This window comes from Thalassophryne amazonica, chromosome 10 (assembly GCF_902500255.1).
Source record: "Thalassophryne amazonica chromosome 10, fThaAma1.1, whole genome shotgun sequence".
In the NCBI taxonomy this organism is placed as follows: Eukaryota; Metazoa; Chordata; class Actinopteri; order Batrachoidiformes; family Batrachoididae; genus Thalassophryne; species Thalassophryne amazonica.
In genome coordinates, this window is record NC_047112.1 from 72,886,954 (window position 1) to 72,910,110 (window position 23,157).

General features: G+C 39.7%; 2 protein-coding genes across 2 annotated transcripts in view; both read right to left on the bottom strand.

Moving 5' to 3' along the window:
• The window catches only part of LOC117518971 (hydroxysteroid 11-beta-dehydrogenase 1-like protein), a 34,859-nt gene extending 33,228 nt beyond the window's left edge, over nucleotides 1-1,631 (bottom strand). The window contains exon 1 of the mRNA XM_034180260.1: nucleotides 1,480-1,631. Within this exon, the coding sequence (XP_034036151.1) occupies nucleotides 1,480-1,564 (85 nt within the window). The 5' untranslated portion in view covers nucleotides 1,565-1,631. The remainder of the gene's footprint in view (nucleotides 1-1,479) is intronic.
• Nucleotides 1,632-6,159: 4,528 nt separating this feature from the next.
• Nucleotides 6,160-23,152, bottom strand: LOC117518972 (hydroxysteroid 11-beta-dehydrogenase 1-like protein). Its single transcript, XM_034180261.1, has 6 exons — nucleotides 23,026-23,152; nucleotides 21,883-22,013; nucleotides 17,687-17,890; nucleotides 17,503-17,596; nucleotides 16,877-17,042; nucleotides 6,160-6,815 (listed from the first exon to the last, which is right to left on the bottom strand). Exons 1-6 carry the CDS (start codon nucleotides 23,108-23,110, stop codon nucleotides 6,632-6,634), a joined length of 864 nt encoding a protein of 287 aa, XP_034036152.1. The 5' UTR covers nucleotides 23,111-23,152; the 3' UTR covers nucleotides 6,160-6,631.
• Between the last annotated feature and the right edge of the window lie 5 nt (nucleotides 23,153-23,157).

The window sequence follows — 23,157 nt, forward strand, 5'->3', positions numbered from 1 at the left end:
AGCTCTTTTTTTTACCACTACAGGTCAGTACAGTGTCCACAGAACATCAGATGCCACCCCAATCTGTCTATCAATCTCACAACCCAACCCCCCACCCCCCCCCACTTGTGAACAAGACCCCAAGATACTTGAACTTCTTCACTTGGGGCAGTAACTCTCCCCTGACCCAGAGGAGACAAGCCACCCTTTTTCTGGCAGAAGACCATGGCCTGAGATTTGGAGGTGCTGATCCTCATCCCAGTCTTTTCAATCGGGCTCAAACCTGACCATTACACATCAGAGGTCAAAGTCAGATGAAAGCCCACAGAACACCTCGAGGGATCCAGTCATAGGCCTTTTCCAAATCCACAAACACATGTAGACTGGTTGGACATACTCTCAAACCCTTTTTAATATCCATGCAAGTAAAATGAGCCAGTCCATTGTTCTACAACCAAGATTCCGGCATTGGTTCTAATGAATCTGAGGTTGGACAATCAGCCTAGTCTCCTGGCATAGGGTTTTTTGTGGATGCTGAGAAATGCGATTCCTCCAGAACAGGACACACATTCCAGTAAACCGTTTTTAAGATTGGAATCACTACCCGACCTTGCCAATCCAGATGTACTGTTCCAGACTTCCATGCAACATTATTTAGACATGTCAGCTATGACCCACCTGGGCTTTTCGTCCCTGCCTACTTTAAGGAGGGCATATCGGTAGGGTTGTGGAGAGCCTCAGAGTGTTTCTTCCACTGCTCTTAGACATCTTCAGGTGAGCTCAGCAGATCTATACCCTTGCTGAAAACAACTTAGTCTAAGAACTCCCTCCTGTTCCTCAGTCATCTTATGATATGCCATCCATTTTCTGTAGCCACTTAATCCAATTAAGGGTCACAGGGGGCTGGAGCCTATCCCAGCAGACAGAGCGTGAGGCGGTTCACCCTGGACAGGATGCCAGTCTGTTGCAGGGTCACATACAGACAAACAAACACATTCACACCAACAGACAATTTAAAGTTTCCAGTTCACCTAACCTGCATATCTTTGGATGTGGGAGGAAGCCGGAGCACCCGAAGGGAACCCACACAAACACAGGGAGAACATGCAAACTCCATAAAGAAAGACCACAGGTGTGAATCAATCCCAAGACCTTCTCACTGTGAGGCAACAGTGCTAACCACTAATCCACTGTGCCACCCACACACACCGCCAGAAAACATAAAAACTAAAAATTGTCTTCATTTCATGAACAATCTGAATTTGTTTTGTTATTGTTATATTTAAAGCCATTGTTTAAGTTTGGCTATAAAATATGTCTTACATTTAACTGTAACACATTCCCTTCTCTGAAAGACACTATCATCTGCAATATTTGACAAAAAGTAACAATGTATTAAACAACAATAACAACAAAAACTCTGTAAATGACTTGGCACTTCTAAAACGTAAACATGTACAGACAGTATAAGTTGTGACGTTTCAGCTGTAGGTGTCTTACCTGCTTGAAATTCAGATATATTCCACCACTTAGCTATCACAAAAACAACTACACTAACTACTAAGACTTTTGTAAAGGTCGTCATCTTGAAAAGTTTGGAAGCAACTTGTAATTTTGTAACGAATTAAAAGTGGGTCAGGAGTTCTACATTTACGACTTCTCTCATAAACTTGTCTGTAAAGGGGAGGAGCATGGCTGGGCCCCGGCACATGGTGTCCTCAAAGACACCAGAAGTACAATGGCAGCAGCCATTTTACTGCACCCAACCATGTGGACCCATCCAGTGACAGTGTGTTGACATTTGGCCTCATCCCTTTCTGTGAATCAAGTCAAATTCCTCCCTGTACCTGCACCAATAAAGAAATATGTCTTCAGATTACTTAGCGCTGGTTATTGCCTATTATGCATGTGCAGAACACATGTGGCAGGCGATACAGAACTGGCACTGACAGCAAGTTTCTCCATTTGGTGGGTGTGTCACAGGATTCATCCAATCAGCACTGATGTGTGTATAACCCCAAATATACTGAAGAGAAGGTGCACAAAATAGATTTTAAACAATTCCTGGTCAAATTGCGCCTGATGATAACAGCGCAAGACATGTTTGACACAAGCATTTTATGTGAAGCTTTTTCACAGAATAAACTAATGTTCTAACGCTGCAGCTGCTGACCCTGTGCCTTGTACATATATTCTATGGCCACATATGGAGTGACCATAGAATATGGCCACTCCATATGTGGCCATATTCCAATGTGCATATATTTTACATTGGAAGTTAGATTAAGGTTAGGTAAAATTGTCACTAGATCAGATTAGCTCAAGGTTAGATGAGTTGCTATTAGCGTCACTAGTCTTAGCTACACCAAGACCTGTAAGGGTCGAGTGACAATAAAGTGAGTCTGAGTCTTAATTTTAAGTTATAAGTTAGTCTATGTGTTGGTTTCAGTGGTGGGCACAGCTAACCAAAACGTTAGCTTCAATAACAGCTAATCAGCTAACTCAAAAGCTATCTTTTATAAAGCTAAATCGATAAACCACCCAAAAATTTATCGGAAGCTACAGCGATAACCAATAACTTTCAGTATTGCTTCCAGTACACTTGCAACTACTAACAAGCTGATTTTGAGCTTTAACACCACAATCGCGTCTGGTAGCATCAAAGATGACCTCAAATCCAAACAATGAGTCAGCACTTCTGTCTTTGTGTGCCCTGCCCACTGCTGGAAACTCCTGTTTATTACATATTTGGCAGAAGTGAAGCAATTACACACACCGTGCCATTATTCCTTAACAGAATACAGCAGTGCTGCAGTAAGGCAGAGGTCTTGGAAAATAAAGCAGTTTTGACTTATGGTTTTGGATTTAAAATCATCAAATGAATCCGGATAGAATAACTCCATTAATGTCAATTCTGTCATTTATACAAAGTTAAAATATAACACATCTTTGAATTTTAAATAATGCACTAATTCTGAAGTTTTGTAACAAACACAGATAGATGCCAAAGGGATTATGGGTAAATGAGCATCCACTAACACTGATTGGTTGACTCATTCATTCTATGTAAAAACCAACACATTAATGTGATGTGTGTGTTGGTGTTTACATATAAATGTGCTTTTGTAAAATATGCCTTTTTTTATTTGTAAAAAAAAAAAAAAAAAAAAAAAAAGCCATTTGCAAAAGCCAAAAAGTCAAGTTGTGATAGACAACCATCTGATATAACCGGGGTCAAAATAAATAGAACACTGCCATCTACTGGCGCAGATTATTAAATTATGGCGTAGATTATTACTAAATTATTAAAAAATCATACATTGTGATTTAGATTATGTCTCTCACAGTGGATATGCACCTAAGATGAAAATTTCAGATCCCTCCATGATGTCTAAGTGAGAGAACTTGCAAAATCACAGGGTGTTCAAATACTTATTTTCCTCACTGTATTACTCTGGAATAAAGAGGGCAGACAGTGTTTGACATAAGCAGGACTCTAAAGAGCAAACAGGAAGTGATCGCAGTGATTCCAAATGAAAATAATGGAGAAGCAACCTGGGCTTCTTCTGGCATTTTTACATAAAACAAACACAATAATACAACGTGTTACAATAATACAATACAAAAAAACAACATCTATAAACCCAGAGAATATATTCCCGAGAGTTTTTGGCACAATATACAAAGGGTTTAATGCTGTTTAATGCCTGATTAGAGCATCTCAAATGCATTTCTTCTGTCATGAATGTACTGAGATTACCCATAATGCACCTGGACACAGTGTGCCCACACTAAAACCTTCAAAATTAGTGCATTACTTTAAAACTAAAACATATATCTGATATTCTATTTATTTTATATTATTTAAAACTTCAGATGTGACGTTAATTTAAATTTTAACCATAAGTTAAAACTGTATGCCTCTGGATGACTTGGGTGATATTGCCAGCACATTAGCATGGTGTCAAAACAAGTGATCTTTTTTCTTTTTTTTGTTTTGTTCTCCTTTTCTGTAACCATTTCTCTTTTGCTTGCAGAGAATAGAGCAGTTTCTCCTGGAACCAGCTCTCCTCTGTTTGCAAGGAATAGAACTGTACATCAACTAGAATATATTTAACAGGTAGGTACTCAAATCTGGGCTTTTACACTTCATAAATGTTTATAACTGTTAAGCTTTGTTCATCACACCTGCAAAAATATGTTAGTGGTCTAAAATTTATCGGAAGATAATTAGTCCACTGATGGATTTCAAAGTTATCTGAAAAGCTAAACGGATAAAGAAAATATTAGCTTACATAATTAGCGGTTAGTGGATTAACAGAACTGTGCCCACCACTGCTTGGTTTCCACCAACACTCTTCCTCTCAGGTTTTTCAAAGTATTTCAACATAAAGAAATTGTTTATATAATTATTTCCATTCATAAAATGTGTAGTCCGTTAACATCAAGAATATCTCGAAGGATCCAACACGTCACAGTGCTCGATTTTGCCTTCATTTGAAGGCCAGTGTGTAAATTCTCCAAACTCGGGTGACTGAAGAAATAATAAATAAATCAATAAACACCTGGATGTTGACAGTGTTATATTAATGAGGCTTGACAACCGATGAATTTAGCATCTTTCCTGACACTCGCGCTCCATCAGTCGCGCGTACAGGTGCCTGGAGGCACAATCTTAAATACATCACAGACAGAGCACTGTATTCTGTTTCTATATGCGGTAGAGAGAATGGCTCTCCTTACCATATATATGGATACACAGATATACCCAGGATGACCAAAGACAGGTGCACTCATGGAGCAGGGGAGACACACCCACACCCACAGACGCAAACAGACAGGGTGCAAGGAGGGACGCAAACACACACACAGAGACAAAATCAGAACAACATACAAGACGCCACAGACCAACAGACAGATGAAAACCCAAAGACATGTAAAAAACCAAAAACCACAGCCAAACGGGTCGCTGGGCAGAACCACAACACATACATGTTAGTCCAAACCTCAGGCACAAGTAAAAAAAGTACAGCTGGTAAATTCAATGAGATTATTCAGATTATACATACACTAAATTAAATTTGTAATCTTGCCACTTGTATTTAATGTTCCTCAAAGAAAGACTGAAAGGGATTTGCATATTTGTCCCTCTACGGTGCATAATTCAAGGAATTTCAGTGTGTAAAGGGCAAGCTGAACCAAAGAGAAAAAAAGAGGGGCAGAGTGGAGCTATCACGAAAATGTTTTTTTTTTTTTCAAAAAGATACAAACGAAAAAAAATAGATATATAAAAATGGGAATTAATAACTTTAACCTTTTCTTTGTGTGTGTGTGTGTGTGGGGGGGGGAGGCAGTCTTTCTTTGGCACACGTGTGTGTGTGGGGGGGAGCAGTCTTTCTTTGGTACACGTGTGTGTGTGTGTGTGGGGGGGAGCAGTCTTTCTTTGGTACACGTGTGTGTGTGTGTGGGGGGGGGAGCAGTCTTTCTTTGGTACACGTGTGTGTGTGTGTGTGTGTGGGGGGGGGGGGGGGGGGGCAGTTCAAAGTAGAAAGGTTGGGAATCACTGCACCAATGTATTGTTCAACTTACCTCATCTGTTTTAGCCTACTGAATATTTTACTGAATTGTTCGTATTGGTTAGTTTAGATTATTAGTTTATTTACGGGACAATGTACAACATCATTAAGCTCAAAGAGACAGAGATGAGCTGCACCAGATTATAGCTAAATAGCTAACTTCCATCCGCAGTCCCTGGACACAACAAATAAATTAACAATGAAATAGCACAATATTCTAAAACACCTGTCCCACAATAAATCACACTTTTACTGTATTTGTACAAATTATGTTCATATAAACAATTTTAAAAAACATCCCGTCTGTTCAGAATTGAGTAGGCTCTATCAGTCCGCTAAAACAGATGAGTTAAGTTGATGTGTACATTATCTCATTGCACAGTGATGCATGCAGTTAGTGGACTTGGCTCCTGAACACAATGTTCTTGGTTCAAGGTCGATCATGTCTCATTCTCATCATGCAGCTGTGTTTGAAAAGTCAAATCAACATGTAGATCCCATATCTCATTGAATTATTTTACTGCATTTAAAACAAAACAAAACCAGTCTGGAAACCACAGCTGTGTGCTGTAATTTAACAATGGGACCATCTCTTCATTTTTTACAGTAGCAAACTGTTTCATGAGACGCCTAAATAGATCCTTGTCATTTCATTGGTGGATTCTATGTCACGTGACATTCACTTTGTCCTGTTAACATGGCTGATGCCACTAATGTGCATTTTTGGTACTATTTGTGCATTTTTCTGCCATCCTTTCTGCATTATTGTACATCTGCTTGGTGCCATCTTAAGTGTTATGAGAAGTAATGGCATCATTACAAAGTGGTGAATGTTTCAGCACCCACCTTTTTTTGGAATGTGTTGACGTGCGTAATGGACGTGCAGGAATGGATATACATAAATAAATTAAATGAAGAAGACCACACAAAACATGAAATATCTTGGGTTCATATTGTCTTCAATAAAACAGACATCAAAACAAATAAGGATCACTGTCCTTTTCTTAGTTAATTAAATAAAAAAATTATACAGTATTTTTAATCACACTTCTAGGGTGCCTTAAACACACCATTTCTCACGGGATGATGGTGTAGGAGTTGCGGATGATAAAATCTGAGAGGGAAGGCCACCAGTCTTTGGAAATAACTACAAGTTGTGTGAACCAAGGGTAGAAGAGCTCTGACTGTCTCGTAGCTCCTGTAACGATGATGTTCATGGCTGCTTCTGAGGCTGGATACGCTGTAACATTCATGACACCCCTGTGAAGAGTAAAGAAATTACACAGACTTATCAGTGCTCTCAAAGGTGGGCTTCATAGATAATTGGCAAAGCTTCTGGGGAAAACCTGGTCTTGTTAGGAGAGACGGCATCCATCCCACTTTGGATGGAGCAGCTCTCATTTCTAGAAATCTGGCCAATTTTCTTAAATCCTCCAAACCGTGACTATCCAGGGTTGGGACCAGGAAGCAGAGTTGTAGTCTTACACACCTCTCTGCAGCTTCTCTCCCCCTGCCATCCCCTCATTACCCCATCCCCGTAGAGACGGTGCCTGCTCCCAGACCACCAATAACCAGCAAAAATCTATTTAAGCATAAAAATTCAAAAAGAAAAAATAATATAGCACCTTCAACTGCACCACAGACTAAAACAGTTAAATGTGGTCTATTAAACATTAGGTCTCTCTCTTCTAAGTCCCTGTTAGTAAATTATATAATAATTGATCAACATATTGATTTATTCTGCCTTACAGAAACCTGGTTACAGCAGGATGAATATGTTAGTTTAAATGAGTCAACACCCCCGAGTCACACTAACTGCCAGAATGCTCGTAGCACGGGCCGAGGTGGAGGATTAGCAGCAATCTTCCATTCCAGCTTATTAATTAAGCAAAAACCCAGACAGAGCTTTAATTCATTTGAAAGCTTGACTCTTAGTCTTGTCCATCCAAATTGGAAGTCCCAAAAACCAGTTTTATTTGTTATTATCTATCGTCCACCTGGTCATTACTGTGAGTTTCTCTGTGAATTTTCAGACCTTTTGTCTGACTTAGTGCTTAGCTCAGATAAGATAATTATAGTGGGTGATTTTAACATCCACACAGATGCTGAGAATGACAGCCTCAACACTGCATTTAATCTATTATTAAACTCAATTGGCTTTGCTCAAAATGTAAATGAGTCCACCCACCACTTTAATCATATATTAGATCATGTTCTGACTTATGGTATGGAAATTGAAGACTTAACAGTATTCCCTGAAAACTCCCTTCTGTCTGATCATTTCTTAATAACATTTACATTTACTCTGATGGACTACCCAGCAGTGGGGAATAAGTTTCATTACACTAGAAGTCTTTCAGAAAGCGCTGTAACTAGGTTTAAGGATATGATTCCTTCTTTATGTTCTCTAATGCCATATACCAACACAGTGCAGAGTAGCTACCTAAACTCTGTAAGTGAGATAGAGTATCTCGTCAATAGTTTTACATCCTCATTGAAGACAACTTTGGATGCTGTAGCTCCTCTGAAAAAGAGAGCTTTAAATCAGAAGTGCCTGACTCTGTGGTATAACTCACAAACTCGCAGCTTAAAGCAGATAACCCGTAAGTTGGAGAGGAAATGGCGTCTCACTAATTTAGAAGATCTTCACTTAGCCTGGAAAAAGAGTCTGTTGCTCTATAAAAAAGCCCTCCGTAAAGCTAGGACATCTTACTACTCATCACTAACTGAAGAAAATAAGAACAACCCCAGGTTTCTTTTCAGCACTGTAGCCAGGCTGACAAAGAGTCAGAGCTCTATTGAGCCGAGTATTCCTTTAACTTTAACTAGTAATGACTTCATGACTTTCTTTGCTAATAAAATTTTAACTATTAGAGAAAAATTTACTCATAACCATCCCAAAGACATATCGTTATCTTTGGCTGCTTTCAGTGATGCCGGTATTTGGTTAGACTCTTTCTCTCCGATTGTTCTGTTATCTGTTGTTATTTTCATTAGTTACTTCATCCAAACCATCAACATGTCTATTAGACCCCATTCCTACCAGGCTGCTCAAGGAAGCCCTACCATTATTTAATGCTTTGAACTTAAATATGATCAATCTATCTTTATTAGTTGGCTATGTACCACAGGCTTTTAAGGTGGCAGTAATTAAACCATTACTTAAAAAGTCATCACTTGACCCAGCTATCTTAGCTAATTATAGGCCAATCTCCAACCTTCCTTTTCTCTCAAAAATTCTTGAAAGGGTAGTTGTAAAACAGCTAAGAGATTAGAGCATGCCATAGGTATTAAAGGCACTGCGCTGTGGTGGTTTGAATCATATTTATCTAATAGATTACAATTTGTTCATGTAAATGGGGAATCTTCTTCACAGACTAAGGTTAATTATGGAGTTCCACAAGGTTCTGTGCTAGGACCAATTTTATTCACTTTATACATGCTTCCCTTAGGCAGTATTATTAGACGGCATTGCTTAAATTTTCATTGTTACGCAGATGATACCCAACTTTATCTATCCATGAAGCCAGAGGACACACACCAATTAGCTAAACTGCAGGATTGTCTTACAGACATAAAGACATGGATGACCACTAATTTCCTGCTTTTAAACTCAGATAAAACTGAAGTTATTGTACTTGGCCCCACAAATCTTAGAAACATGGTGTCTAACCAGATCCTTACTCTGGATGGCATTACCCTGACCTCTAGTAATACTGTGAGAAATCTTGGAGTCATTTTTGATCAGGATATGTCATTCAAAGCGCATATTAAACAAATATGTAGAACTGCTTTTTTGCATTTACGCAATATCTCTAAAATTAGAAAGGTCTTGTCTCAGAGTGATGCTGAAAAACTAATTCATGCATTTATTTCCTCTAGGCTGGACTATTGTAATTCATTATTATCAGATTGTCCTAAAAGTTCCCTGAAAAGCCTTCAGTTAATTCAAAATGCTGCAGCTAGAGTACTAACGGGGACTAGAAGGAGAGAGCATATCTCACCCATATTGGCCTCTCTTCATTGGCTTCCTGTTAATTCTAGAATAGAATTTAAAATTATTCTTCTTACTTATAAGGTTTTGAATAATCAGGTCCCATCTTATCTTAGGGACCTCATAGTAACATATCACCCCAATAGAGCGCTTCGTTCTCAGACTGCAGGCTTACTTGTAGTTCCTAGGGTTTGTAAGAGTAGAATGGGAGGCAGAACCTTCAGCTTTCAGGCTCCTCTCCTGTGGAACCAGCTCCCAATTCAGATCAGGGAGACAGACACCCTCTCTACTTTTAAGATTAGGCTTAAAACTTTCCTTTTTGCTAAAGCTTATAGTTAGGGCTGGATCAGGTGACCCTGAACCATCCCTTAGTTATGCTGCTATAGACTTAGACTGCTGGGGGGTTCCCATGATGCACTGAGTGTTTCTCTTTTTGCTCTGTATACACCACTCTGCATTTAATCATTAGTGATTGATCTCTGCTCCCCTCCACAGCATGTCTTTTTCCTGGTTCTCTCCCTCAGCCCCAACCAGTCCCAGCAGAAGACTGCCCCTCCCTGAGCCTGGTTCTGCTGGAGATTTCTTCCTGTTAAAAGGGAGTTTTTCCTTCCCACTGTCGCCAAGTGCTTGCTCACAGGGGGTCGTTTTGACCGTTGGGGTTTTTACGTAATTATTGTATGGCCTTGCCTTACAATATAAAGCGCCTTGGGGCAACTGTTTGTTGTGATTTGGCGCTATATAAATAAAATTGATTGATTGAATTGATTGAAAGGTATAGTAATGGATCAATGTGAAGGTGACCTGATCACCAGATATATCATTTTGCTGTAGTTGTGACACTGTTACATCCGCCAACGAAACTAGAGGAGGTTATGTTATCACCCCTGTTTGTCTGTTTGTTTGTGAACAGCCTAGAGCCCAGAATTTTTCATATATCTTTATGAACGTTTTACTGAAGATTCATATCCTGACAGGGAAGAAGTGATTCAGTTTTCTAGGTCAAGGGGCAAAGTCAGGAAAAATCCCTATCGTTAACATGAATGAATTAGTGAATGAATGAATTTTATTTATTCGGCACACAGATGAACAACAACAAAGACAGTAACAAAACTCATAAAAAGAACAATGTACAGTGAACCCGTGTGGCCAAAAAGGTTAAGGCAGACGCAAAGCTTACAAATACCCTCCCCATATACCATAAAAAAATAAAGAATATACGAGGTCTATTAGATAAGAAACCGACCCTTTTATTTTTTTTTAACTATATGGATTTGAATGACGTGCGATTACACCAATCATGCTTGAACCCTCGTGCGCATGCGTAAGTTTTTTGCGTGTCGGTGACGTCATTTCCCTGTGGGCAGGCCTTGAGTGAGATGTGGTCCAGCCCTCTCGGCTGAATTCCTTTGTTTCACACGCTGCTCGAGACGGTGCACGTTGCTTTATCAACATTTTTTCTGGACCTGTGAGGAATATCCGAGTGGACACTATTCGAGAAATTTAGCTGGTTTTCGGTGAAAAGTTTAACGGCTGATGAGAGATTATGGGGTGTTTCTCTCGGTGTAAGGACTTCCCACGGAGCGGGACATCGCGCAGCGCTCCCAGGCGCCGTCGTCGGCCTGTTTCGACCTGAAAACATCCTAATTTAAGGCTTAATTCACCCAGGACATCGTGAGAGAACAGAGAAGATTCAGAAGAGGCCGGCATGAGGACTTTATGCGGACATTCCACTGTTTAAGGACATCTTTAATGAAAGACGTGCGCGCAAATTCGCCGAGTCGTTTCCGTGACAACTCGGCGAATCTGTGTGCGCTGCAACAGGATAAACACCTCCGTGTTGAAAACCATTTGTAAAATTCAGGCGGATTTTGATGGCTTTCAACAAGTGAGTAACGGAGAAATTGTTTAACAGCTTGGGCATGTTCCAACTTGCCCGTTAAGGTTTCCAACGGAGGTGGTTTTCCTGTCGTGACCCCCCGCGGTCGGGTCCGGCCCGACATGCGACTCTGCCCGCACGTTCTTTCATTACAAAATGTCCGTTAACAGTGGAATGTCCGAATAAACTCCTCATGCCGACTTCTTCTGAAAGTTCTCTGTTCTCTGACGACTTACCGGGTCAACAGAGCCTGAAATGTGGAAGTTTTCAACTTGAAACGGTGAGACGCTGCCGCCTTGAAGCGCAGATCGCCGTCAGGCACCGTGGGCCGTCCTTAAAGCGACACTACCGGACCAAAATCTCTCATCAGCCGTTACAATTTTTACCGAAAACCAGCTGAATTTATCGAATGGTGTCCACTCAGTTGTGCCTTACAGTTTTGAAAAAAATTTGATCAAACAAAGCAGCAGTCTCTGAGCCATTCCTAAACAATGAAAAAAATTGACAAGAGGGTGGGCCACTCCTCACTCAAAGACTGCCCACAGGCGAATGACGTAACTGACAGGCGTGAAAAAACTCTTGCATGCCCATGAGGGTTCAAGCATGTCTGATGTAATCAAACGTGATTCAAATCCATATGGTTTTTGAAAAAAATAATAAGGTCGGATACTTTTCTAATAGACCTCGTATATATATATATATATATATATGTACTCATAACAACAATGCAAAAGAAATGTGCATGAACAACATAACTCAATCAGTGCACTAAAATTTCAAAACACAAGCAAACCAGCAACAGTGCACAAACCCAAGAATGACAAAATTGGTAAACCTAATTATTCAAACTATAACTATATCATTAACATACAAAAGAAACAGCAATGGCCCAAGGACTGAACCCTGGGGCACCCCACATATAATCTTCAAGAATTCAGAATTTGTCACCACCAATGTGGACACACTGATACCTATTGTGTAAGTAGCTCGTTATCTAATCATGTGCCACTCCCCTGATACCATACTTCTGTTATTTGTCCAATAGCAACGTATGATCTGTAGTATCAAATGCTTTTTGTAAATAAAAAAACCCTACAGTATACTGCTTATTTTCAATCGCGTTGGAAATTTGTTCAACGAAATCCATTACAGCCAATGAAGTAGTGCGATTCTAAAATCGTATTGCTGCTCGCTAAGGATATGATGTTTAGATAAGAAATCATTTAACCTCATTACAAATACTGTTTCCAAAATTTTAGAAAATTGTGGTAAGAGGGAGATTGGCCAATAATTTGAAAAAACATGTTTGTCACCAAAATTTAAACAATGGTATCACTTTAGCTATTTTCATTTTGAAAGGAAATTTCCCAGTCATTAATGACAAATTACAGATATACATAAAAAGGCTTAACAATACAATCAATACTATTTCAACCAAAAACATATCAAACTTGTCACTATCAACTGATTTTTCCCCTTAAGTTCATGACACTGAACGAATTTTGAAAAATTCATAACTGTCAAAAAGATCACATTTTTCATATTTGTGAGCATTATGTTGGATGTTATCCTTTATCAAAGGACAAAGTTTGATCCAGATTACAGATTTTGTGGACATTTAAATTTAACATTGAAAAACCCATTCGATATATATTTTACATTATATCTTAATCAAACATGCCCCAATCACTCTCATATTTGAAAGTGAGGTACAGGCTGGCACTGACTATCACCTGACAAAGTTTGATCTCGATTTGATCCGGATTGTGGATTTTGTGGACATTTGAATTTAATATTAAAAAGCCCATTTGATGTACTTTTTGCATTATATCTCAATCAAAAGTGCCTCAATCACTCTTATTTGTGACAATAAGGTACAAACTGGCACTCTCAATGAATAGACTGTTTGATTTGCATCTGATCAGTATTGCGGATTTAGCAGATATTTGCTTCTTTTTAACATTGAAAAGACTTTTGATCTATATTTTGTATTATATTTTAGCTTGTAAAAAGCCACTTCTAACGGGACTTTGACCTTGAAAAAAAATTTTCAAAGGTAATTTGTGGAATTGGAAACTAGTGTTGCCGGACGTTTGCGATCTACGAGCATGATACTTTAGTATTACGAATAAAAGTGTTGATATTTAGAACTTCAAGTGCTATAAGAACAATAAATAAGCTTAAATAAAACAACAGTAAGATACAGTGGGGAAAATAAGTATTTGACCCCCTGTCAGTTTTGCAGGTTTTCCCACCTACAAAGAATGGAGAGGTCTGTAATTTTTATCGTAGGTACACTTCAACTGTTAGAGACAGAATCTAAAAAAAAAAAAAAAAATCCATTAAATCACATTTCAGTAAATCACACAATCAGAATACTGCAGCCGGTACAACGAAGAAGAACAGCACGACCAAAACTCATTTTGCACTCACTCTCATTTTGCACTCATCATAAGGTTAGGATGCTGTGCCCTCCAAAAGTATTGAAACACTTGGAATTTCACACATTTTAATTTGTTTATGCAATTTTCAATACAAAAATAAAGAATAAAAATTTCTAAAATGATCGTCAAACTCAAACTGAAAGCAAAACTCTTGATAAAACCTGTAAACAATAATCAGTTTTATTGCCAGTTTTCTTTAGACAAGTCAGGGGATGGAAACATGAACATTCCAAGTCACTGAATATGTCTTGGCTTTATTTACATCAATTATGAAGAAATACAAAAGTTTCTTTCACCAAAACATCAAATCTAGGCTTTCATCTCAAATGTGCTTTCTGTCAAATTGTAGCTGAACTTTCAGGTCTTCTTTTTAAGAAAATCCTGGATTTTACATTTTTAATTAATTTATATCAAGTTGTAGAGATCTGCTTTCAGTTTGAGTTAAGGAAGATCATTTTAGAAAAAAAATGTATTTGAAATGGAATAAACAAATTAAAATGTGTTAAATACCAAGTGTTCCAATACTTTGGAGGGCAATTGAGAAACACTGAGAAGCAGCATCTCATATATAGTGCAGCAGATAAGAGAATATTTAGAGTGGAATCCTGCAAATGGTGATATAAACATCACATTCGGCACAAATAATTCATAGACATGAACTCTTTTTTAAAAAACTGATAGGTCACTTGAGTTTTCAATGGGCAGCCAGGTAGGGGTCAATTGAAGAATTACACAGGTGTCAAAATTAAAAGATCCTCCAATCATATAGAAAACTACACCACATTATTTGCCTGATCATAAAGATTCCAAAAAAGGTATAGTTTGGACTATCTGTGACTGAATATTATGAGGTAAAAGGGCAATTCTATGGTAATGGAATTACAACAGCAGCAAAATCTGGACATATGGCATCTAACCATGACAGATTAGCTCAGATTGTAATTCCGTTACCATAGAATTGCCCAAAAGCAACAAGAATGGTGACAAAGGTCAGTTTCAGTTTGTACAGGGGTCAAAAGTTAAAGTAGAAGGCAACCCGAATTAAAGGAGAAATGCTGCTTTTAACAACCTGGACCTCATTTCTGTCATAAAATACGGTCGTTTACTCACCAATATAAATTTGGTGTGATTAAAATTCCATAGTTCAAATGATGTGTTCAGTTCAAATCTGGAGCAAACATTTTTCTTCTTCTACTAAGGTGGAATAGAACTTTTTGTGGTACACAGCACAAACTACTGGACAGGAGGAACCTAGCAGTCAATATGACTGATTTGAAAATGCAGGTCTCCCAACCACACGTGTGGTGCCGTGACATGTCAATCATCTGTGTCCAATCAGATTTCAGGGGAGTCCAGTGAAACCCCAGCCTCCGCTCTAGCGCCACCCATGCCAGAAAGTGTTCAACATTTCCTGTTTCACTGTGACTTAGAATTTGGCACTTCCTGTTTGAGTGTGAGCTTACCACTGAGTTCCCGCGAGATTCCATGGGATCTCGTCTGTCAATCCAGGAAGTCTTTGATATTTGAACATTTCCTGTTTTACTGTGGATTTGAATTTTGGCACTTCCTGTTTAGGACGCCCTGTACCATGAGTGAGCTTCGCGCCATTGCTCGCCGCTTCGCTCATATTATTATTATTATCATGATTGTCAATAGTATTTTTAAGGAAACAGGGATCATTATACAGGGAGAAGGGGTGGGATTAGATAAGTTTCAACTTCTTCTCACTCCTTTTTTAACTAACTTTAATTTTACATTGTCTGTTGTTTTATTTTTTCTTTTATGTTCAAAATAAATCTTATTCAATTCAAAAATGTGGAAAAAAGTGAAGCACTGTGAATACTTTTCGTATGCACTTTAAATGTTTTATATCCACTGTAGATTTATTATCTGCTTATGCTTTGATTCCTCTGAGCAAGTGAGACAATGACTGCAGCAGAGTTATCCCTGTCGTGCTCACAGATGCCCTTAACAAATGCCTTGTACTGTTTTGTGAATTGAAAACAGACATGTCAGCAAGTCATCTGAACAGCAATGGCTTGGAGTTGCTTCTTCATCTAAACCAAATAGGGATGCACTGATCCACATTTTTCACTTCCGATTCGATTCCAATACCTGAATTTGTATTTCTGCCGATACCGATATTATTCCGATACCAGAGCTTTGTTTGATCTAATATTATTATCATTATTGTTGATTTTATATGAGCATATATTGTATCCCCAGTTATACAGCTTCATGATGAAGTGGTGTAGAGGAGGATTTTCTTAAAAAGAAGACCTGAAAGTTCAGCTACAATTTGCCAGAAGGTATATGTAAGATGCAAGGCTCGATTTGATAGTTTGGTGAAAGAATTAAGTACTTGTACTGTATTTATTCTTTGGTGGTTTCTTGTTACATTTTGGAAATGCAGAAATGTGCTTCTTCCTCAAAATGGTACATGTACACAATTTCTGATGCACCCCTGTGAAAAAAAAATCAAATCAATGTTGATTAATGAAAAATGGCAGGTCTTGGGAAAAAAGCATAGACTTTATACAGAAAAGACAGCGCTCTCTCTCTCTCTCTCTCTTTCTCTCTCTCTCTCTCACACAGTCTGCAGTGTTTCCTCCTTTGAGCAAACTAATTGGAACTTTTTGGAAACACAAAGCCTTTCAACTGTAAAATAAAGAATTTATTTCTGAATGTATCATAGCCACACAGACAGGAGGAGCGCTGGATTATTTACTGAAATATTTTGATGGACTTTTTTTTCCCCTTTCATTCTGTGCTGTACTCTGCCCCGCTCTGGGCTGCTTTTCTCGGCTGGCTGCAGAGCAGGAGCAGAGCAGCCAGCAAGATCTTTCAGCAGAAACATAGACGTGACTCCTCTCCTGTATTGGAAAACCCTGCAGGTTGGATTGAAAATTTCCCATCAATGACTTATGTCTGTATTGGAAGCCAATACTGATATTAGATCAGATCAGCCCCAACCCTAAAACCAAATACTTATGTATGCTGGACTAACCTGATTTTGTTCATGGTCGTTTCAGTATCAATGATCCCCAGTGTACATATAGAGATGGATACATTACTCTTCTTCATAGCCAGCTCATGCCGAAGGGATCCAAAGAAACCATTCAAAGCCCATTTTGTTGAGGTATAAGGTGCCGTGAAAGGAGTGGATATTTTACCTGTGAAGCATCACCAAATGTCAGAGTCGATCTTCCCAGCACATTGTTGTTAAAAGTGAAACACAAAGATTTTTGGGCCTTTTTCATGTCATGTTTATGTTACGTTTATGGCTTCACATTCATGATTCAAGGTCTATTTATCCAGTAATAACTCTTTTTGAGATTCACTAACTGCTTTACACATAATGCTCATTCATCTATGCTGTGCAGTGGAGTCAAGAAATGCAGCTCTGCCAGTTTTCAGAGTTTTACTGTAAAATACAATATGTTTGAAACATCAGTGATACTTTGGCATCAATAATATGGCAACAAAACTGATAGGATAATCTTCTCAGAGCTGGTATGTTCACATACAATGTGAATATTACAAAGGATGTCATTATAAACTAAATTACATTCCAGCTGTATAGTTTGTGGTCACCCAAGAGAGATTCTCATAGAAATAATGTGACTAACCTACCTAGAAGAGATGAAACTACCACCAGTGAGCCTTTACTTTGTTCAAGAAAAGGCAAAGCAGCCCAAGCCATCTGAACATAGCTGAAGAAATTGACCTATGAAAAACCAACCAAACAAACAGAAACCATAAAGATAAGTGCAATACTCAACGTCTATGTCAACACCCCATCCAAATGTTCCCTTACCTTCATCAGCCACCTGATGTGGTCTACGTCTCCATCCCACATAGAGAAGGGGGTGACCCCAATGTGGTTGAGAACCAGGTAATCCAACCCTCCAAGCTTGTCGAGAGTAAATCTTATCACTCTGTCAGGCTCTGAGTCACTGGCCATGTCTGCTGCTATATAAAGGGCTTTCTGGGCTCCCAAGCTCAAGCACTTATCAGCCACCTTTTGGACCAAGATAAAAAAGAAATAAATGAACTGTCCAATACACAGACCTACAGGGGGTTTGCAATGACAGCACAGGTCCAGAGTAAAAGCAAATTGCAAACTTTAGGTGTTAGCAGTATCTGCAGTTCATACCATAATCTCACACAGAAAGCACATTTCATTCTATCACTTTCACATGGATCATGAAATGGCAAAAAAAGGATTTAAGGAGATAAGAAAACAACCCAATGTTCATTCTAGGATTTTTAGTCAATACTTTCTATCAGTAGGGTAAAGAAGATGAATGTGCTAATGCTCACGTTTATGCCATTTTTGTGTTTGTGATATTTGTCATCATTGTGGCACAACGAAAGCAACAATACTCTCCATGACAATTTCAAAAAAACTTTTCATCATATCATATTATCAAGCATATGAAAATAGAAGGCCAAGTTATAGCTTCTCAGACAGCATAGTGGCCAAGAGGTTAGTGCGCTTGTTTAGGCACGCTGTCCTTTCTGCAAACTTTTTTTCCACGAGTGGGCAATTTGTCCTCTCCGGTGAGATTCGAACCTGTTCTTACACCTTGCCTGTCCACTTTCAATTGCCTTTTATTTCATAAACTGGCTGGCTGCCTTGTTCTTCCTGTCGTTGTGGTGCTGGATGACTCGCAGACAAATGTGGCGCAGAGTTCTGGCTCTGTGCTGCATCCTAAGTGGACTTTTCCCTGCCAGAGGAGACGTTGTGGAGCAGGATGCTCCGTCCAGAGCCAAAGCGGAGCAGAATGCCCGGTGAGGAGAGCACCTGTTCCCCGGGGACAATACAGGAGACAACTGGCAAACCTCTCACACTGCTTCTGTTCTGTGCACCTCAGCAAGTAGGGAGCGCCAATTTGCCAATTCCCCACACTGTGATATGATAACCGCTTTGCGGCGCAGATTATTTTTTTTCAGTGCTCGTGCCATCCTCATGAAAAAATGCTGCCCTGCGCAGACTGCCAAAAATTGCTACTGGATAGATGATTACTTTACAGATGTTGGAATGGATTGGTTGTCTGCCTCAGTGGTCACCATCCAGGACCCAAGGCCGCATTTGGTGTTGTGTATGTGATGAAGCAAACCATCTCCTGCTACCAGACTTCATGATTCTGTTAGGATGGTCAAACTGTCACTAGACCCCTGCACCACAACAGTGATTGTTGCACCTTAATGAGTCATAACTTCAGCATTTTTTTTAAGATTTTAAGTCAACATACAGTAACTTACTCAACACAGGTGACTGAAATTCCCACAGTTAAAATAACCACTGTGAAGAAGGGGAATCAAAAATCACATCTAACAGCATCTAATCAACAGCACAGGAAGTGATGCACATCCAACCCTCACAGCCTACACTGAGGTGCAACGCAACAAAACAAAGCAAATAACCTAATGTTTATATATATATATATATATATATATATATATATATATATATATATATATATATGGTGGGGGGGGCGCTAGATATATAAAAATATAGGGAGAAGGATGCTGAGGATGGAGCCACCAGGCACGAGAAGAAGAGGAAGGCCCGTGAGGAGGTTCATGGACGTGTTGAGGGAGGACATGTAGGTGGTTGATGAGACGGAGAAAGCTGCAGAGGACAGGGTGAGATGGAGACAGACGAGTTGCTGTGGCCAACCACAGACTGTATACGAGGTCTGTTAGAAAACTATCCGACCTTTTTATTTTTTGCAAAAACTAACTGGATTTGAATCATGTGTGATTGCATCTGCCAAGCTTGAACCTTCGTGCACATGCGTGAGTTTTTTCACGCCTGTCGGTTGCGTCATTCGCCTGTGAGCACGCCTTGTGGGAGGAGTGGTCCAGCCCCCTCGTCGAATTTTCATTGTCAGGAAATTGGCTGATCGACTGCCGCTTTGCTTCATCAAAATTTTTTCAGAAAGTGTGAGAGACAGCCAAGTGGAAACCATTTAGAAAATTCAGATGGCTTTCGGTGAAGATCTTATGGGGATCACACAGATTAAGGACAATTACAACTGGATTAAAGACGGCCCACAGCGGCGGATGGCGCGCCACGCACCGAGCGGCAATCGACAGGCTCAAACGACCAGATCATTTCCAAAGTGAACGCTTTGTTGATCCGGGACGTCGTCTGACTACCAGAGAAATGACAAGACAGCTGGACATAGCACTTTTTCAGCACATTCCACTGTTACAGGAGTTTTTGTAATGGAAAGAGGAGCGGAGAAATTCACCACGGAGCCGCTCATGGCGTGGGACGAAAGCACCTCCGTGTTGGTCTCACAGGACAAGCCCTAACATGCCCAGCTCTTGCACCATTTGGAAAATTCAGATGGCTTTCGGTGGCTTTTCAGTCGCGTGACTATCCGAGAAATTGTGGACGAGCTGGACATGCCACAACATGTCCTGTGAGGCTTCATCCCGGCGTTGCTTTTTGTTCTGTGCCCTGCACCTCCGTCCCGACGCGCAAAGTCCTCCGCACGTCTTTTCATACCGAAAAAGTGCTGATGTCAAACTCCTCTGCCATTTCTGTGGTAGTCAGACGATGTCCCGGATCAACAAAGCGTTTACTTTGGAAATGAACGGCACATTCCACTGTTACAGGAGTTATTTGTCAGGGCTTATGACAAAGGGCTTGTCCTGTGAGACCAACACAGAGGTGCTTTCGTCCCGCGCCATGAGCTGCTCCGTGGCGAATTTCTCCGCTCCTCTTTCCATTACAAAAACTCCTGTAACAGTGGAATGTGCCGAAAAAGTGCTATGTCCAGCTGTCTTGCCATTTCTCTGGTAGTCAGACGACGTCCCGGATCAACAAAGCGTTCACTTTGGAAATGATCTGGTCGTTTGAGCCTGTCGATCGCCGCTGGGTGCGCGGCGCGCCATCCGCCGCTGTGGGCCGTCTTTAATCCAGTTGTAATTATCCTTAATCTGTGTGATCCCCATAAGATCTTCACCGAAAGCCATCTGAATTTTCCAAATGGTTTCCACTTGGCTGTCTCTCACACTTTCTGAAAAATTTTTGATGAAGCAAAGCGGCAGTCGATCAGCCAATTTCCTGACAATGAAAATCCGACGAGGGGGCTGGACCACTCCTCCCACAAGGCGTGCTCACAGGCGAATGACGCAACCGACAGGCGTGAAAAAACTCACGCATGCGCACGAAGGTTCAAGCTTGGCTGATGCAATCACACATGATTCAAATCCATATAGTTTTTGCAAAAAATAAAAAGGTCGGATAGTTTTCTAACAGACCTCGTACATACTGGACAGAGGCTGCATGACATTGGTTTTCTATAGAGACCCGGCGGAGCCAAAATCAAGCCAATGTTTGGACTATGTTCTGTACGGCACCATGTTCACAGACACTAAACGATAAAATCATTAATGCATTAAGGGGTGGAGCATGCGTGGCTCTATGTGTGATGAAAGACACTTGAACACGCCCCTCTTTTAGAGGCTGTGCTGCTTAACCTCAGTTCGGGTGTTTATTAAATCTGATTTTTAGGGACTGCATGGTGGTTCTCCTAATGGTTGACTTTGTTGTGGACATTAAGAGTTATGAGCCACGGATTTTCCCAATAATCATACATTAAGAGGATCTAACAGATGAAGCTACGGACAGCTGATAAAAGTGCTAACACCGTTAGAATACAACGTTAAATCTGATGAGAATTTCACTCAGAGTGAACACTGTAACAGAGACATCTGATCCTCTGGGATGTTTCACTACAACAACGCGGAGATGATACCATTGGCCTAGTGGTGAAAATTTCATCAAAATCCATGCAGTTGTTTTGACGTAATCCTGTTAACAGACAGACAAATAAATAAATAAATAAAAACAGATGATTTTATTACGTACTTGGCGGACGTAATAATTCAATACACAAATCAACTTTTTTTTGTTTGTTTTAAAAGATCAAATGGGTTTAGGGATTAATTCGTTTGTATATGACAGATCATTTACTTGTTATGTAGACTCACCTCTTTCAGCACATTCTCTCTCCTCGCAGTTATTACTATCTGGGCTCCAAAACGGGCATAGTGATAAGCGATTTGTTCACCAATACCCATACTGGCCCCAGTTACCAGGACCCTAGCCCCTCTGAGTGATTCTGGGGAGAAGAAAAAAAATAATACCTTTTTGTTTTTGTACAACAATACTCTATATTGCGAAACCGAAGATTTAAAGCTGTACGGCCTTTCAAATTTCATAAAACTGTCAAAGTTTAGTTTCTACTGAAGTCCAAGCATTATAATGTTGGTCTGTTTTTGTAACATGTTGCAAAATTACAGCTCATTTTAATGAAGAGAACATATTTACCTGGGGGAATTCCATAATGAATATTTTCTTTTTCTTTTAACGCTATGTACAGAAATCAACTATCACATACCTTGAAATGCCATCAGTATTTATGTCATCAGTATGTAGTAAACATTTAGACCAAAGGAGCATTTGCAGACAAGGTATATTGTGCTGTCTCTCACAGTTGACGTGTACCAACAATAAACATTACAGACCTCTCCATTCTTTGTAGGTGGGAAAACCTGCAAAACTGACAGGGGGTCAAATACTTATTTTCCCCACTGTATATGTAATGAGACTATAGGATATATAAAACTTTCACTTTCTGAAATTGACAAAAAAATATTGAACTTTTTCAAGATATTCTAATTTTTTAAGATGCACACGTCTGTTCACCATGCAAGGTGCTGAACTGTACACTGGGAGCATCTTAGGGACGAAGGATCTTGCCCAAGGGCCCTACGTGATTTTCCACTCTAACAGGGATTTGAACTGAGGATTCTCTATCCTCAAGCCCACCCTATAATATGTTTTGTGTGTGTGTGTGTGTGTGTGTGTGTGAGATTACTGCCCACCCCTTCTTCTATAACCCTTGACCTGTGGCCTGTTCAAAATTGTCATTATGGGGTATTGTGTGTAGAATTTTGAGGAAAATATTAAACTTCATCCATTTTGGAATAAGGCTGTAACATAACAAAATGTGGAGTGCTGCGAATAATTTCTGGATGCACTGTATATAATTTATCATTCACACACACACACACACATGTGTGTGTGTGTGTGTGTGTAAGTTATTTCAAAAGATATCACCGCTCTCTTACCTTCCTGAAATCTGGGCGCAGTCCATTTCACAGCTATGAAAGCAACAACTGCACTAACTATTAAAAATTTTGCCAAGAAATTCATGCTGAAAAGTTGTTCGTGGTGAAGCTTTCTGAGTGTGTTCAGTTTTC